Genomic DNA, 14808 nt, shown 5'->3' with positions numbered 1-14808 from the left:
GCCTGTTGGGGGTCTCCAGTGTGGGGGTCAGTTCCCCACCAGGTGGGTGCCTTCTGCAACCCCCCCACCCTCCAATCTGCTATTGCAGGTTCACCTCTGCTCCTCCCAGTGGGGTGGGGTGGAGACCCTAGCTTTAGTGGACTCGGGGGCTACGACCAGTTTCATGGATGAAACATTCGCTCACTTCCACAAGATTCCTACCCTGCCTCTTCCTGCCCCCTTGGCAGTGGAGACCATCAATGGGTGTCCTCTTTCTTTGGGTGCAGTGACCCAGATTACAGCTCTGCTCACTCTGTGCGCCCAGTCCCACGTTGAGCAGATTCAGTTTCACTTGGCCAAGGTTCTCCAGTACCCAATCGTGCTGGATGTTTCCTGGCTCTCTAAGCATAATCCTCAGATTTCTTGGGAGTTTCAGCAAGTGGAGTTTGTGTCTCCCTACTGCCGGGAGTATTGCCTCCCGACCGAGGCGCCAGTCCCAGCCCAGGCCTTAACCCTTCCCTCCCCCTCCTCGTCTGCTTCTGGCAGTTTTTCAGCTACCGTGATCCTCCCAGAGAAGTATGCGGCTTTTCAGGATGTTTTTGACAATAAGGAGGCTGACCAGCTCCCCCCTCACTGCCCTTTTGACTGTGCCATTAACCTCATTCCTGGGGCGACCATCCCCGCCGGCCGGCTGCATTCGATGTCAGAGCCGGAACTTTGAGCTCTGCGAGAGTTTTTGGACACAAACCTCAGACGTGGTTTCATTCGCCCCTCCTCCTCCCCCGCCTGTGCTCCTACCATGTTTGTGCACTAGAAATCGGGAGAGCTCCACCCGGTGCATGACTTCAGAGCGTTGAATTTGGTCTCGATCCCCAACAAGTACCCCTTCCCCCTCATAACGGAGATGCTGGAGTGCCTGAGGCGAGCCAAGATTTTCACAAAGTTGGACCTGTGTGGCACCTACAATCTGATTCGCATCCGGGAGGGGGATGAGTGGAAGACCTGTTTCGGCACCTGGTACGGAGCGTATGAATACCTAGTGATGCCATTTGGGCTCACCTGCGCCCCCCCCCCCATTTTCGCGTTTTATGAATGCCATCTTCTGGGACTGTTTGGACACTTTCCTCATTATGTATCTCGATGATTTACTTACATTTTCTGAGGACCCCCACGCCCATCAGCACCATGTCTCCACCATCCTCCAGCGCCTCTGCGAGCACCATCTTTATGCCAAGCTGGAGAAATGTGCGTTTGACTATCTTTGGACTATCTCTTTGGACTATCTCGGCTACATTATCTCAGCTGACGGTATCAGGATGGATCCTGCAAAGGTCCAGGCTGTCCTCTCCTGGCAGGCTCCATCCACCAAGAAGGACTTGCAACGTTTTCTGGGGTTTGCTAATTTTTACAGAAAGTTCCTGCCCAGCTTTGCTTGGCTGACATCTCCTCTCATGGACCTCCATTGGACGGCATCTGCCCAACAGGCTTTCGAGGAACTAAAGCTTTTTATTTCTGAGCCGATCCTGTTACATCCCCAACCGAGGAAGCCTTTTGTAGTGCAAACTGATGCCTCTGACTTTGCGGTGGGGGCGGTGCTTTTTCAGCCAGATCGGGCGGGGGGCAGGTTGCAACCCTGTGCTTACCACTCCAGGAAGCTGAACATGTCTGAGAGGAATTATACCATCTGGGAGAAGGAACTGTTGGCCATCAAGTCCGCTTTGGAGACCTGGCGTCACCTTCTGGAGGGGGCACAGCACACAGTCAAAGTTAGAACCGACCATCGCAACCTGGAACATCTTCAGACAGCCCGTGCCTTAAACCAGTGGCAGATTAGGTGGTCACTTTTTGTCCCCCGGTTCCACCTTAAGATTTGCCATGTGAAGGCCTCCGACAACCTACAAGCAGATGTTCTTTCTCGTAAGCTGGACCTCCAGCCAGGGGGTGAGGGAAATCCTCCCCCTCTGATTCTTCCCTCCCAGAGCCTGGCAGCAGCTGCAGTGCTTCACTTTTGGGAGGAGCTTATTCACTCTGAACAGGCTCAGGATGTTTTTGTCCGCACAAAAGTGGAGGAATTGGAGCTAGCCTCTGGCCCCCCTCCACTCTACCCCCTTCTCTTTGCGACGTGGCCTGCTTTACCATTCTGGCCAGGTCTATGTGCCTTCTAGACCCCTGCGCAAGAAGGTCCTCCATCAGTGCCACGACTCCCCCACCGCCGGGCATTTTGGCTTCACCAAGACCCTGCACGGAGTGACGCGGGATTTTTGGTGGCATCGTGTGTAGGGGTGGACGAAAGTCACTTACCTTTTCTCGAAGCTTGTTCGCGGTGGGGGGGAGGTGCTTCGCTGCTCCCCTCGCGAAGTTCAGGCCGGGGGGGAGGCTTCCCGCCTCGCCCGGCCGAAATTCAGGCCAGGGAGGAGGCTTCCCGCCTCACCCGGCCGTGAACGCAAAAGTTAAAAAAAAAACAAAAAACGCCCCCTGATAGGCTACGTGACGATTGATGTAGCCTATCACGGCTGACTTTGAAAATCTAGCCGTGATAGGCTACGTGAATCGTCACGTAGCCTATCAGGGGCCTTTTTTTTTTTTTATTGCAATGGCGGCGGCGGCAGCTGGTCAAAAGACCGGCTGCCGCTCCCGCCCCGCTCGAACACCCGCCGAACCGCCGGCCGGACCCGCCGCTGGGAGGGACATTCGGCGAAGGTAAGTCCCGTCCCGGGGGGGGGTGCGGGGTGCGGGGGGATGTGGAGAATTTCTCCCCGAAACTTGTTCGGGGGGCGAACACGTTGGCGCTCGGCCCCCCGAAGTTTCAGGGAGAAATTCTCCGCCATCCCTAGTCGTGTGTGTCGGGATGTCAAGACCTATGTCGCCTCCTGCCCAACCTGCCAGCGGGCGAAGGCCCCCTCAGGCAAGCCCACCGTCTTGCTTCACCCCCTGCCTACCCCCTCAGGACCTTGGAAACTGCTCTCCCTTGACTTCATCACTGACTTGCCTCGCTCACACGGTAAGACCACTATTCTGGTGGTGGTGGATTTGTTTTCTAAGATGGCCCATTTCATCCCCTGCTCTGGGTTGCCCACAGCCAGGGAGACAGTGGAGCTGTTTTTGGCGCATGTTTTTGGGCTCCACGGATGGCCCGAGGGTCTCATTTCGGATAGGGGGGCCCAATTCACTGCCCATTTCTGGAGGGAGCTACTTGGGCTTCACCATGTGATGCTCCATCTTTCCTCCGCCCACCATCCACAGACGGATGGTCAGACTGAGTGCACCAATGCAACTCTGGAGCAATATTTGTGCTGTTATGTCAATTACCAGCAAGATGACTAGTTTTCCTTGCTGCCTCTCACAGAATTTGCTTATAACAATGCCTGCCATGCTTCCACCCGCCAAACTCCATTTTCTGCCAATTTTGGTTACCACCCCAAGGCTTTCCCGTCCACCCTAGCTCCCTCTTCGGTGCCAGCGGCCCATAAGTTTTTAGAGGAGTTGCGAGCGGTACACCACCTCTTATGGGACTCCCTCGAGCAAGCCAAGACAGCCTACAAGGCCTCTGTGGACCGGTGGCACCAGCCAGGTCCATCTCTGCAACTGGGGGACTGGGTTTGGTTGTCCACCCAATACCTCCCCTCTCACTCGCCCGCAAAGAAGCTCGTGCCTCGCCACATGGGGCCTTTCCAGTTTACGGCCCAGATTCACCCAGCCAGGCGAAAAGTCTGTTGCTTTTCGCCTGGCTCTCCCCCCTTCCATGAAGATCCATGCTGTTTTTCATCGGTCCTTGCTGTCCCCCCTGGTTTCTGGCGACCCTCATCGCTCAGCCGGTTCCCCCCCACCGCCAGTGCTGGTGGAGCAGGAGGAGGAGTTTGAGGTCATGGAGATTCTGGACTCCCACCTTTCTCGCGGCCGTCTGCAATATCTGGTGGACTGGAAGGGGTACGGGCCAGATGAGCAATCCTGGGAACCCGTGGAAAATGTGCATGCTCCGTTGCTGCTGAGGCGCTTCCACCAGCTGTACCCCCACAAACCCGGGGCTCCAGGGGAGGAGCACGAGGGGGGGGCCTCATGGGAGCAGGGATGATGTCAGGGTGGAAACTGAGCCCAGAGAGCTCCAGAGCAGTTCTGATTCTGAGGAAGAAAAGCAATCCGTGGGAGAGGAGCTCGCTCATCTCTCACAAGCACAGCAGCTGGCAGAGATTCCTCCTGCCAGCATTCCTGGGAGAGATAGTGACCCTGGCAATGAGAGAGCGCTGGAGGGGGGCTTGCTGGATGCTCAGTGCAGACACAGGGAGCGACGACAGATGGAGGGCGCCTAAAGGAGGCGTTCCGCTCATTTGGCGCTCAAACAACGGTCGCGTCCAGAGGACCCAAGGGAAAGAGGGAGGATCTCTCCATAGCCCATAAGTTCAGGGTCTTCCCGTGGTTCCCCTTCAAACAGGGACCAACTGCCTTACCTGGAGCTTAGGCTACTCTGCCATCTTTCCCCAGTGCTGTTCCTTGCTTAGTCACTAGTGATTAGTATCTGAAAGAGTCATAAAGTAATAAAGGAATAAAGCCTTGGGAAGAATCCTCGTTGTCTGTGTCCTGAGTTGGCTATTGAATGGGACTGCAAGAGGCAGATAGGGCAGTCCTGACACCTGTCTCCTAAGAAACCTGTACAAGTGTCAAGAAGCAACAGTAAGAACCGGACATGGAACAACCGATTGGTTCAAAATTGGGAAAGGAGTACGACAAGGCTGCATATTGTCACCCTGCTTATTTAACTTATATGCAGAGTACTTCATGAGAAACGCCGGGTTGGATGAATCACAGGTCAGAATTAAGATTGCCGGGAGAATTATCAACAACCTCAGATATGCAGATGATACCACCCTAATGGCAGAAAGCGAAGAGGATCTCAAGAGCCTCTTGTTGCAGGTGAAAGTGGAGAGTGCAAAAGCTGGTTTGAAACTCAACATTAAAGAAACGAAGATCGTGGCATCTGGCCCCATCACTTCCTGGCATATAGAAGGGGAAGAAATGGAAGCAGTGACAGATTTTACTTTCTTGGGCTCCAAGATCACCGCAGACGGTGACTGTAGCCATGAAATTAAGACGCTTGCTCCTTGGGAGGAAAGCTATGGCAAACCTAGACAGCATAGTAAGAAGCAGAGACATCACCTTGCCGACAAAGGTCTGTCTAATCAAAGCTATGGTTTTCCCAGTAGCATCGTATGGCTGTGAGAGCTGGACTATAAGGAAGGCTGAGCGCCGAAGAATTGATGCTTTCGAACTGTGGTGCTGGAGAAGACTCTTACGAGTCCCCTGGGCTGCAAGGAGGTCAAATCAGTCCATCCTAAAGGAAATCAACCCTGAGTGCTCATTGGAAGGACAGATACTGAAGCTGAAGCTCAAATATTTTGGCCACCTAATGCGAAGAGAAAACTCTCTGGAAAAGACCCTGATGCTGGGAAAGATTGAAGGCAAAAGGAGAAGGGGAGGGCAGAGGATGATATGGCTGGATAGCAGCACCGATGCAATGAATATGAACTTGAGCACACTCTAGGAGAGAGCAGAGGACAGGAAGGCTTGGCGTGCTATGGTCCATGGGGTCACAAAGAGTCGGACACAACTGAACGACTGAACAACAACAATCTGAGAAGAATATATATGTCATGGTAGTTTTTTAAAGTCAAACGTACAGGTGGTAGCAGGGGGTGCTTATATAATTTTCTGAGTTGGTTGTTGGAGCTCTTATTGAACTAACCTGGATGATAGATTCTTCCAGATTTTCCTTCCACATGGTTGAAAGTTTAGCGTATGAGTCCTGTCCAAGGGCTGCGGAGATCTATTGCATTCATTGTGTTAGCAAATTAACTATTTTCCCCTCCTCCCCTCCCCCACTTTGCCCTTGCCTATTGCTAGTTTAGATATATATGCTGATTCAGGACAAAAAGCCTTGGATAAATACACAATGTACTTTCAAGCACTCCTTCAGATTTGAGGAACCCAGGTGCTATGTCAGCACATCAGGAAAGTGATTGGGTGACACCTGGGCACACTGAGTCCACTTCCTGATATACCTACAACACCATAGTTTTGTTAAGGATTAGGCTGCCCAAACTTTGTCTTTTGGGGCTTAAATTAAGGATTTATTGTTAAGCATCTGACAAACTGGTCTCTTGTGTGAAGTAAGCCCAACATAGATCAAATAGCGAACCGCCACCCCCTTAGATTAGGTTCCTCAACTCTCCTCAAAAAAAATGGGTGACTATTATCATGAGTGTGCAAATTGTGTGGGAGCAGGAGCGATGATTAATGTGGATTTCAAATCCTGATGTTTAACAGCTAAAATGAGTACCTTTGTGTGAGAATTCAATTACTTAGCTGTTAATTATAACACTCTTTTGTTACCTTTCTAGTTATGTATTCTGATCTTGGAGCACGATAGTCATCTGTGTTCCAGGAAAACCTTTTCTGTACAAAGCTTTCCAACTGTTTTCTTAAATAGATTAATTGGAAAAAAAGTTCATATATTCAGATATATGAAAAGGCTTATGCATGCAATCTGGAGTGACATTTTTTGGAAAATGGAATCAGCTTGTGCAGCCACAGACCACATCCTTGCTTGTAGTAGATAGAAATATATTTTTATTACATTTTCCCCATATTCAGGCACTATTTTATTAGCTTGTATGTAATGTATTTACCTCATTGGAAAAGAAAAATTAGGACAGAGGACAAAAATAACAAGAAATATTGCTGACATTTTGCTCCATAAGGAATGGAGTTTGGTTGTGTTGGCTCCCCTTGCCTCTGTCTATAATTTGAGGCCTCATATTCCTAATGCATTTGTAAATGTAGGAGAGCTGCATTTGCCTATTTCTTTGTATATAAACTTACTGTAAAAACAATGAAATAAATGCCTTTGTGGTATTTGGATTAATGTAGAATTTATCCTTTGAGTAAAAGGGGAGGAAAACATAAAATGTAGTAAACATATTCCAGGATAAATGGTATTCAAGAATTACCCTTGTCTGCTTAATGAAGATTAAACCTGGTAATGCAAAAGTCATTAAACTTTGAGATAGGCTAAGTGGAAACAAGCAAATGGGAAGATGCTCGTGTTGTGAATATCTTTCTCTATTAAAGCCAGTTTTCAACATTCCATTGCACTCTCAAGTGAGCAAGAAACAGAACCCATGTTGGGTTACACAGGTGATGAAGCATGGCTGTGAAGATAGGAAAAGGTTTGATTCTCAGTGGCTGGGATCATTATGGTTGACAGTAGATTTAGGACAGACAAAGGAAAGTACTACTACCACACAACACATAATTTGCGGAATTCCCTGCCTCAAGATATGATGATGACCATTAGCAAATACAGCTTTAAAAGGGGATTAGATAGATTCATGGAAGAGAGGTCTATCTATGGCTGTTAGGCATAATGACCATATAGAACCTTATAGAACCGGAATATAAATGCAATCAATCAATCAGTCAATCAATATTCGAAGGGAGTGTGTCACTGAATACCAGTTGTTGGGGAACAATGTAAAATGTAAGAGTGAGCCCATGGCCTCGCAACTAAGAACATACCACTAAGAGGATATATGATGCAAGCTGTTGCTTGGTTTCTGGTGAACACATGTCTTAGCTAGCTGTGCCCACTTCTGAAGGCTTAGAGTGTGTTTTGTGTGTGTGTGTGAAGCATACCGCTTACATATTGATTTGGAGAAGGAATGGTCTTGCATCCTAGTGCAATACCTTGGAGAACTGTGGATTTTCGGCTCCGTTGCCGTATTTTTGAGAGCTCACCTTCTGTTTTTTAACACAGTACCAAAAACTTCTTTGTAGTAGGATAACCAAAGCAAAAACGTGAACTTTGATAACAGAAAATATTAAAATACATCTATGTATTCCTCTGTCTCTGAGGCTTCTTAATTCTGCATGTTAAAGATAACACATTAAAGAAAAACCGTTTAGCCCAGAGAATAGAAGTCAAAAGTAGGTTATGTACTGACAACATTCATATAACTAAAAGGATTTAAAGAAGAAGTGAGAGAATACATGTTTACTACTTGGGAGATGGAAATTGAAACTGGATTTAAATTCCAGGCAGGTAAATTTAATTAACCTACAAGGGAACCTTCTAGAATTATGTGCAGTGTAATGGAGCATAGAATCAGGCTGCAGTTCGGCAGAAAAACAAGCTGCCTAGGAAGGTTTTTGAATTATTTTCCCTGGGAAGCTTCAGTGAAAGTCTGTCTAGAATAACACCTCATAATTGAAGACGGAATTACAGTTCTGAGTTGTTGTGCAAGTGGAACATGAATGTATTCAAATCTAAAGTGCAGTGGTAATCGTTAATTAGTGAAGCGATGGCCTCCATAGCCCTACAGTCAAGTTCTTTGTGGGTCACTGGGGGCACGGATTAACTACTCAGACACTGCGGGGGGGTGATATTGATTTTCCCAGTGTATGAAAGATTCTATATATAATCAAATGCCTTTTTTCTATGCTGTGTAGGATAACCATGAGAAGTGTGTGTGTGTGTGTGTGTTTATAAATATACTTTAAAACTGTGGAGGAAATACAGCTTTGGGGGACCTGGAATAACCCTATGGGTGGCTGGATTTAAAAGCCAATGTATTAAATGATCATAGAATGAATTAGCATACATCATCAGATGCTCTTGGACAGCCCTTGTGAGAAGATGTGTGAGAAACTTTGCATCTGAGTGTAGCATTTGAACCAAAACCTATGCACAACTCATCCTATGCATGTGTTATTCAGAGGTTCTGCTCAGTTAAGTGGGCTTACTCACGAGTAACTGTGCACGGGATTGCAGACTTAAATTCCTAGACTTGTTATGGGCAGTGGCTGTGTTTTCTGGGAGTCAGCAAAGTACAGCTTTCCTTCAGAACCATTGATTAAGCTCTCTGCTGGGTATACAGCCTCAGATAACACAGCAGTACTCACGGTCTGCTCCTGCAAACACTGTTGTAGTTCTACCCCTTTCATGTAGTGTGACACTATCCCACCATGCAAACTGAGTGGAGTTTCTGTGGCTTCACAGAGGGCCTCTGGAAACTGGCCTGAACACATGAACAAGTTTCTTCTTCTTCAGTATGTCTGTCTGTCTGTCTGTCTTTAAAATTGGAGGCATTATTTATTCTTAAAGCCTCCCTTTTGGGCTTTAAAACAGCTTACAATAGATTAAAAAAAATGGGTGAGGACAAAGCCTCTCACAACTGACAATAATCTGCATATCCCATATTTATACTTCTATTCAAAATGGTGTTGAGAAATATATGACAATGTGTGAAACTTAACAATAATAGAAACATGTTCATACCACCCAAGAAGATCTTTTTTTGTTGTTATCTTGAGTTTATCTTGTACACATATTCTCCAGTCCCCTTAAAACTATACCTGGGTTTGTGATTTCTCCCCCTTTTAAAATGGTATCATCAGATGTAATACAGAAGCTATTGTTCCCAGCTGTAAGTTCACCACCTGCTATCTACTGCTAAGTCCTCTTCTTGTGATGAATGTCATTACGGCTGTCACATCATTAAGGCTTTGTCTTATCATGTTTTCTGCTTTTTCAACTGTCTACAGACTTGGAAAGGTTTCGCTGCTATGAACACTGAGCAGAACAGCAAACAACTAGGTTACCTCTACCACCTAGGCAGACATAAGCAAAGTGGGAACAAGTAGGCTGAAAATATTTTGGTGCCAGAAATGAAAAATTAAAATGGCATCCCCACTACCACACACTAATTAATACGCCCCATGGTAATGATCTTAGACAGCTTCTGTTCATGTCAGTGGAGTTTACACTGGAGAACCTCTTAGTAGATTGCACCCTATAGGTCAGATTTGTCTTCCAGTCTTTCTTCCTTTATGGCTTCCAAAATATGTGGCTATTTTGCATTGTATCATGGTTGGGCCACTTGTGATTACAAGGTAGATCCTAATTTGCCCCATTACAACTTGTGGCAAAATTTATGGATAATAACATCCTAGAACGGGTGGGAAACCTGTGGCCCATGGGCTGCATGTGTTTCTCAGACTGATTATGTGTGTCCCCCAGAGCTGATTCTCCAGTTTGTTTCCTTCCCCATCATTGAATTCCTTCTGCATTTTTGCCCCCATTGCATCATCACACTTGCTCTGCGATCTGACACCATGCTGCTGCTGTCTTTGTCTTCTTCATCTCCTCCTCCTCCTCCTCCTCCCCCTCCCTCCCTCCCTCCCTCCCTCCGTGTGTGTGTGTGTGTGTGTGTGTGTGAGAGAGAGAGAGAGAGAGAGAGAGAGAATTTTAGAGGTAGAAATGGCAAAAAAGGAGAGGGATGTGGGCTGGTAATCCTGAGTTAAACAACAATACAAAGATTTTGAAGTGGATGGAGTGTGGTGGGGAACCCCTCTTCATGTAATCACCAGAAGCAGTTACCTTTTCCCCCCTATAGAAATGCTCTCTTGAAACATCAGAAGCTTCTTCTTTATTCCATTTTAAACTGAATATCTCACTTTTTGAACTGTAAAACTGCCATCATGCTCTGGATTTCCCATCACAGATATGCCTATGAACAGGTGGCACTTCAGCCAATCAGAAAAATAGAACCAGACCATCTCGATCAATTGGAGAAAAGGGCTATAAAATCCTGCCAGTTTATGAAGCAGGTTCATCTGGGAAGTGGATTCATCTGACCAGAAAGAAAGGAGTTGGGGGGGATGCTAGTAAAACAAGAGAGAGAGAGAGAGAGAGAGAGAGAGAGAAGGGGATGGCGGTACCTGCCACAAGCATGCTGCCCTATCCACTGTCAAGGGGAAGATGTTTCCCCACTTCTGTTCTAGAAAAACCAAGACAGCTGTATGGAAAGACTACTCTGCCCTTTATTAGTGAAGCATGTTGAGGTTAACTCTTCTTCAAGGGCTACGATTTTACAAACCTGAAATAAATGAAAATCAAACCCAATATAGGAAATATGTGTTCAAAAAGCACCCATATTATTCTATAACACTGCGTGTACCCAAGTCAATTAGGTTGTACCCTTAATGGGAAAGTAAGATAATACCTCTGGAGTTTGGGATTTGACAGATTATAATTCTACAATGGATTTTCTATTTTTATTTTATTCCCTGGATTTAGGGTACACACAAAATGAACACACCCAGGATACAGAAGCAGTTTCTCAAAAGAAACTTTAGCAGGCATTAACCTTTCTTTAATTTACAGTGCAAACGCTGACAGTGATGCTTGTTAGCCAAGTTCAGTGTTAAGGCTGGTTCATTTCCATTTTTTGTGTAGTGCATTAGGCAGCAGTGAATTCTTTAAATCACTGAATGTTGCCGTTCTGCATAACAAATAGAGGTTTAAGAAAATGGTTCAATGTTCACGTCTTTTCAGTTGGTATGGATGATATTTATCATGGTTCTTACTGAGGAACAAAGCTTTTAATTTTGTAGTGCAAGTTTTTGTGTGGAAGGGGATTTATGATTAGAGCATGACTGTGTGAAATTGCAAAGTGATTAAGATCTGAGAGTTTTAACAAAAGTACCAACCAGGGAATTGTTAGGATTATCTTGCTGAAGTTAAAGACTCCAGGAGTTTTTGAAGGTGAGCAGCATTTCAAACACAGGTTTTTCTTTTAGCAATTCTAAGGGTAAATGATAGGGCAAAAACGTTGGCAATATGAGCTTAAAGGTTCACACAGACCAGTAAGCCAGATTTTTTAAAAACCCTGGGTTACCATGAGCAAGCTACATGGCTCAATTGCTCCTGCTAGGCTCCTCCTGCCAGTGGCTAAACATTAGTTTACTCAGTTCCGAACCAGGAACTCTGCTTCTCTCCCACCCAGCCACCGCCCCCCAGCAAGTCAAAGTTGTAACCCAGGGTTGTCGGGGGAGAGACAAGCCAGAGTTCTAGGTTCAAATGTAACACTAACCAAGCCAGGGACAGAGTATCTCTGGCTTGTTTAGCCACTCCTGCTGGCAGGAGAAGCCAAGTGGGAATGATTAAACTGTGTCCACTAGCACTCTAGTATGCTTGCAGTAACCTTTATTTATATATGTATGTATGCTACCATTGTGTGCATACCAGGCCAAAGTGTCACATTCAACTCTGCAGAACTTCAGGTAATTTTTACTCTTAGGCTGAATTTTTCCAAGATTGCTTTCTGTCTGGTGGTCTTTAAAACAGACACCAGTGGAAGTATTAAAAAGGAGACTATATTGCAAGTACTTTTTAAACAACTAGATTTTATTAATTATTAAAACAAAAATGGGAAGGAGTCTCATTTTGCTAAAGCCTCAAAACCTTTCATGCACGTTGTCCATAATCCTTGCAACAACTTTGTAAGGTGGGCCAATTTTATCTCCCTGTTGCTAGTATGAGGGCTGAAAGAGACTGGCACGCTGTAAATTCATGGTGAGGCTGAGATTTGAATCGGTGCTTCTAGCTTATATGCTTTCCTAACCTCTATGCTCGGTCAGTTCTACCTGTGAAATCACGGTTAACAGTGCTTGTGTATTATCACTGTCTCCCTTTTTTGTAGACATATACCTAAGAGTGTGTACTCTCTCTTTCTCAGTATGTATGTATATAAACAGGAAGTGGTTTCTGCACCACAAATCTGTGTAGGGGATGTATTCCTGAGGATTATGAGCACCTTGATCAGTCTGTATCAGAACAGGGTATGAGCTGAGTTCTTGCTTCCCTTTCAACATGCCCTTTATTTCTCTGCATGTTGCCTAGTGTGTGGACCGTACACGTTTGCATTGGTAGCCATTGCACACACCAGTGGTCATATTCAACCATGGGTTAAAACATTAGCCTGCAGTGTTGTTGTTGTTTTAAATAAACCTTTAGTATATCCAGGCTTAATGTGGATAGAGAGGGAATGTTTAGCACAAATTTTCAATGCTAAGTTCAAAGGGATTGCTGAATGCTGGAGTTTAAAATATCCTGCCTCAAGAATCATTAGTTGCTGTTACTGTGAGAAACTGCACGTATGCACTAATTAAGACCCTGACAAATTTACCTACATGCTGCCTCTGAATCTTTCAGTTGTGTATAGAAAAAGATTAGGTGCTTATATATTTCCTCTATTTGTCTCCCCGCAGTCATAATGAACGAAAAGTGACTTGCAAGCATCCAGTCACTGGGCAGCCATCACAGGACAACTGCATTTTTGTTGTGAATGAACAGTAAGTAATTATTTTGCTCAATGAATACAGGGTTTAACAAGGTTGGACTGCTGAGAAGTTGACCATTCATATATTGTCAGTTGACTGGCCAGTTCCCTGAGTTCAGTCAAATATTCCATGTAGCCAAGATTGCCGTTATATAGATCAGTCTACATTTTAAGTTACACCATGGTGTGATCTCATAGCAAAAGTAGGAGTGTGGATTTCTTGCTTCCCCCATCTTCAGTCCACACACATGTATATATACACACTGGTCAGAAAATAATTTTATGGTTTCACAAGTTGAATAACATGGGGTTTTTTTTATACTTAACGCAAGACTCTTACATGTCTACTAAATTAATGCTTTAAATAACTGGACCTTTATTTGACATTTGACCATATTTTTGACCAGTCAAATGATCATCTGCAGTTCACCCATTTCTTAATAACCTCCAACCAGCTGTCGAGTGCTTTCTGACCTTTTTTTTTTTTGGGGGGGGGGGTTGAATGTTAGATCAGGGTGTTTAACATGTTTTGTTAATCACTTACCGCAACTAGAAGTTGGAGAGAATTTTTTATTAACACCCCCCTCCAAAAAACAAACAAACCCCAAGGTCCCTCCAAGCTTACAATCTAAACTTTCCAAGATTGACCTTACAATAAAGAAATGAACTACCCCAAACTGGCCTGTTGCTTATTTTGGTGTGTCTTTTCTTTGCGGGTACAGGTATGTTTTGCACCATCCTCTTTGCTCATAGAACAAGAAAACCAATATTATTGAGATGGCATGATGCACATAAGTATCGATAAGTGAGACATTGTTCATTGTCTCTTGTTGCAATTGATTCCCTCACCCACCCCATTGATTAAAGATAGGCTTTCATTTGTCCCTTAAGTGTAGCCTGAATTAAGGAGTATCATCATGCATTCGTTCTTACTGTGTTGTTAAACTATGGAATGCACTACAACAGGATGTTGTGATGGCTGCCAACTTAGATGACTTTAAAAAAAGGGGACTAGACAAATTCATGGAGATAGGGCTACTAGTCATGATGGCTACATATGATCTCTACTGTGAGCGGTAGTATGCCCCTAAATAATATTTGCTGGGAAACACAAGTGGGAGAGTGCTAAATTGTGCTCATGTCCTCCTGCTCATGGGCTTCCCATAGGCATCTGGTTGGGCACTCTGGGAATGCAATGCTGGAATAGATAGTCCTTTGGCCTGATCCAGCAGGGCTGCTCTTACATTCTTGCCACTGTTGGCATACTCCTGCAATCAAAGCAATGAATGGCAAAATTTACATAACCTAGATAGGCCTTAATGGCTGTAAACATGGGGTCTAGTACAAAGTTTCTGAATTCCCCAACCTAACAAGGTTCTGTTATTCTTCTAGGTGGTAACAAGTAATTAAAAAGAGCATCTTGATGATCTCATTGCTCCATGTTACATGGCAGCATACCTGTTCCCCAGTTCATCCTCTGTTCCCATTTTGTTATTGGCTCAGCCTGCCATTGTGTACTCTATCAGCCCACTGTTTGCCCAGTTCATCTGTCTGAAGCTTCAGGTTTTCTTCCTGACCATTCCACTTGCACACTAGTCCATGCTTCTACTCTTGGATCTTGTGGCCTCCACAGTCCATCATATTCACGGATCAACTG

At 45.4% G+C, this 14808-nt stretch overlaps 1 protein-coding gene across 17 annotated transcripts in view; it reads left to right on the top strand.

Annotated features, from left to right (window-relative positions):
* The window catches only part of PLEKHA5 (pleckstrin homology domain containing A5), a 267495-nt gene that overhangs the window by 133706 nt on the left and 118981 nt on the right, over positions 1-14808 (top strand). For all 17 annotated transcript variants that reach the window (XM_084809202.1, XM_084809207.1, XM_084809201.1 and 14 more), the window contains one exon: positions 13081-13164. In XM_084809202.1, the coding sequence (XP_084665328.1) occupies positions 13081-13164 (84 nt within the window). The remainder of the gene's footprint in view (positions 1-13080; positions 13165-14808) is intronic.

This window comes from Heloderma suspectum, chromosome 7, assembly GCF_057233095.1.
Source record: "Heloderma suspectum isolate Gila_16-S chromosome 7, 16-S_ref, whole genome shotgun sequence".
In the NCBI taxonomy this organism is placed as follows: Eukaryota; Metazoa; Chordata; class Lepidosauria; order Squamata; family Helodermatidae; genus Heloderma; species Heloderma suspectum.
The sequence above is the reverse complement of the archived record's forward strand: the minus strand, read 5'-3'. Positions and strand labels throughout refer to the sequence as shown.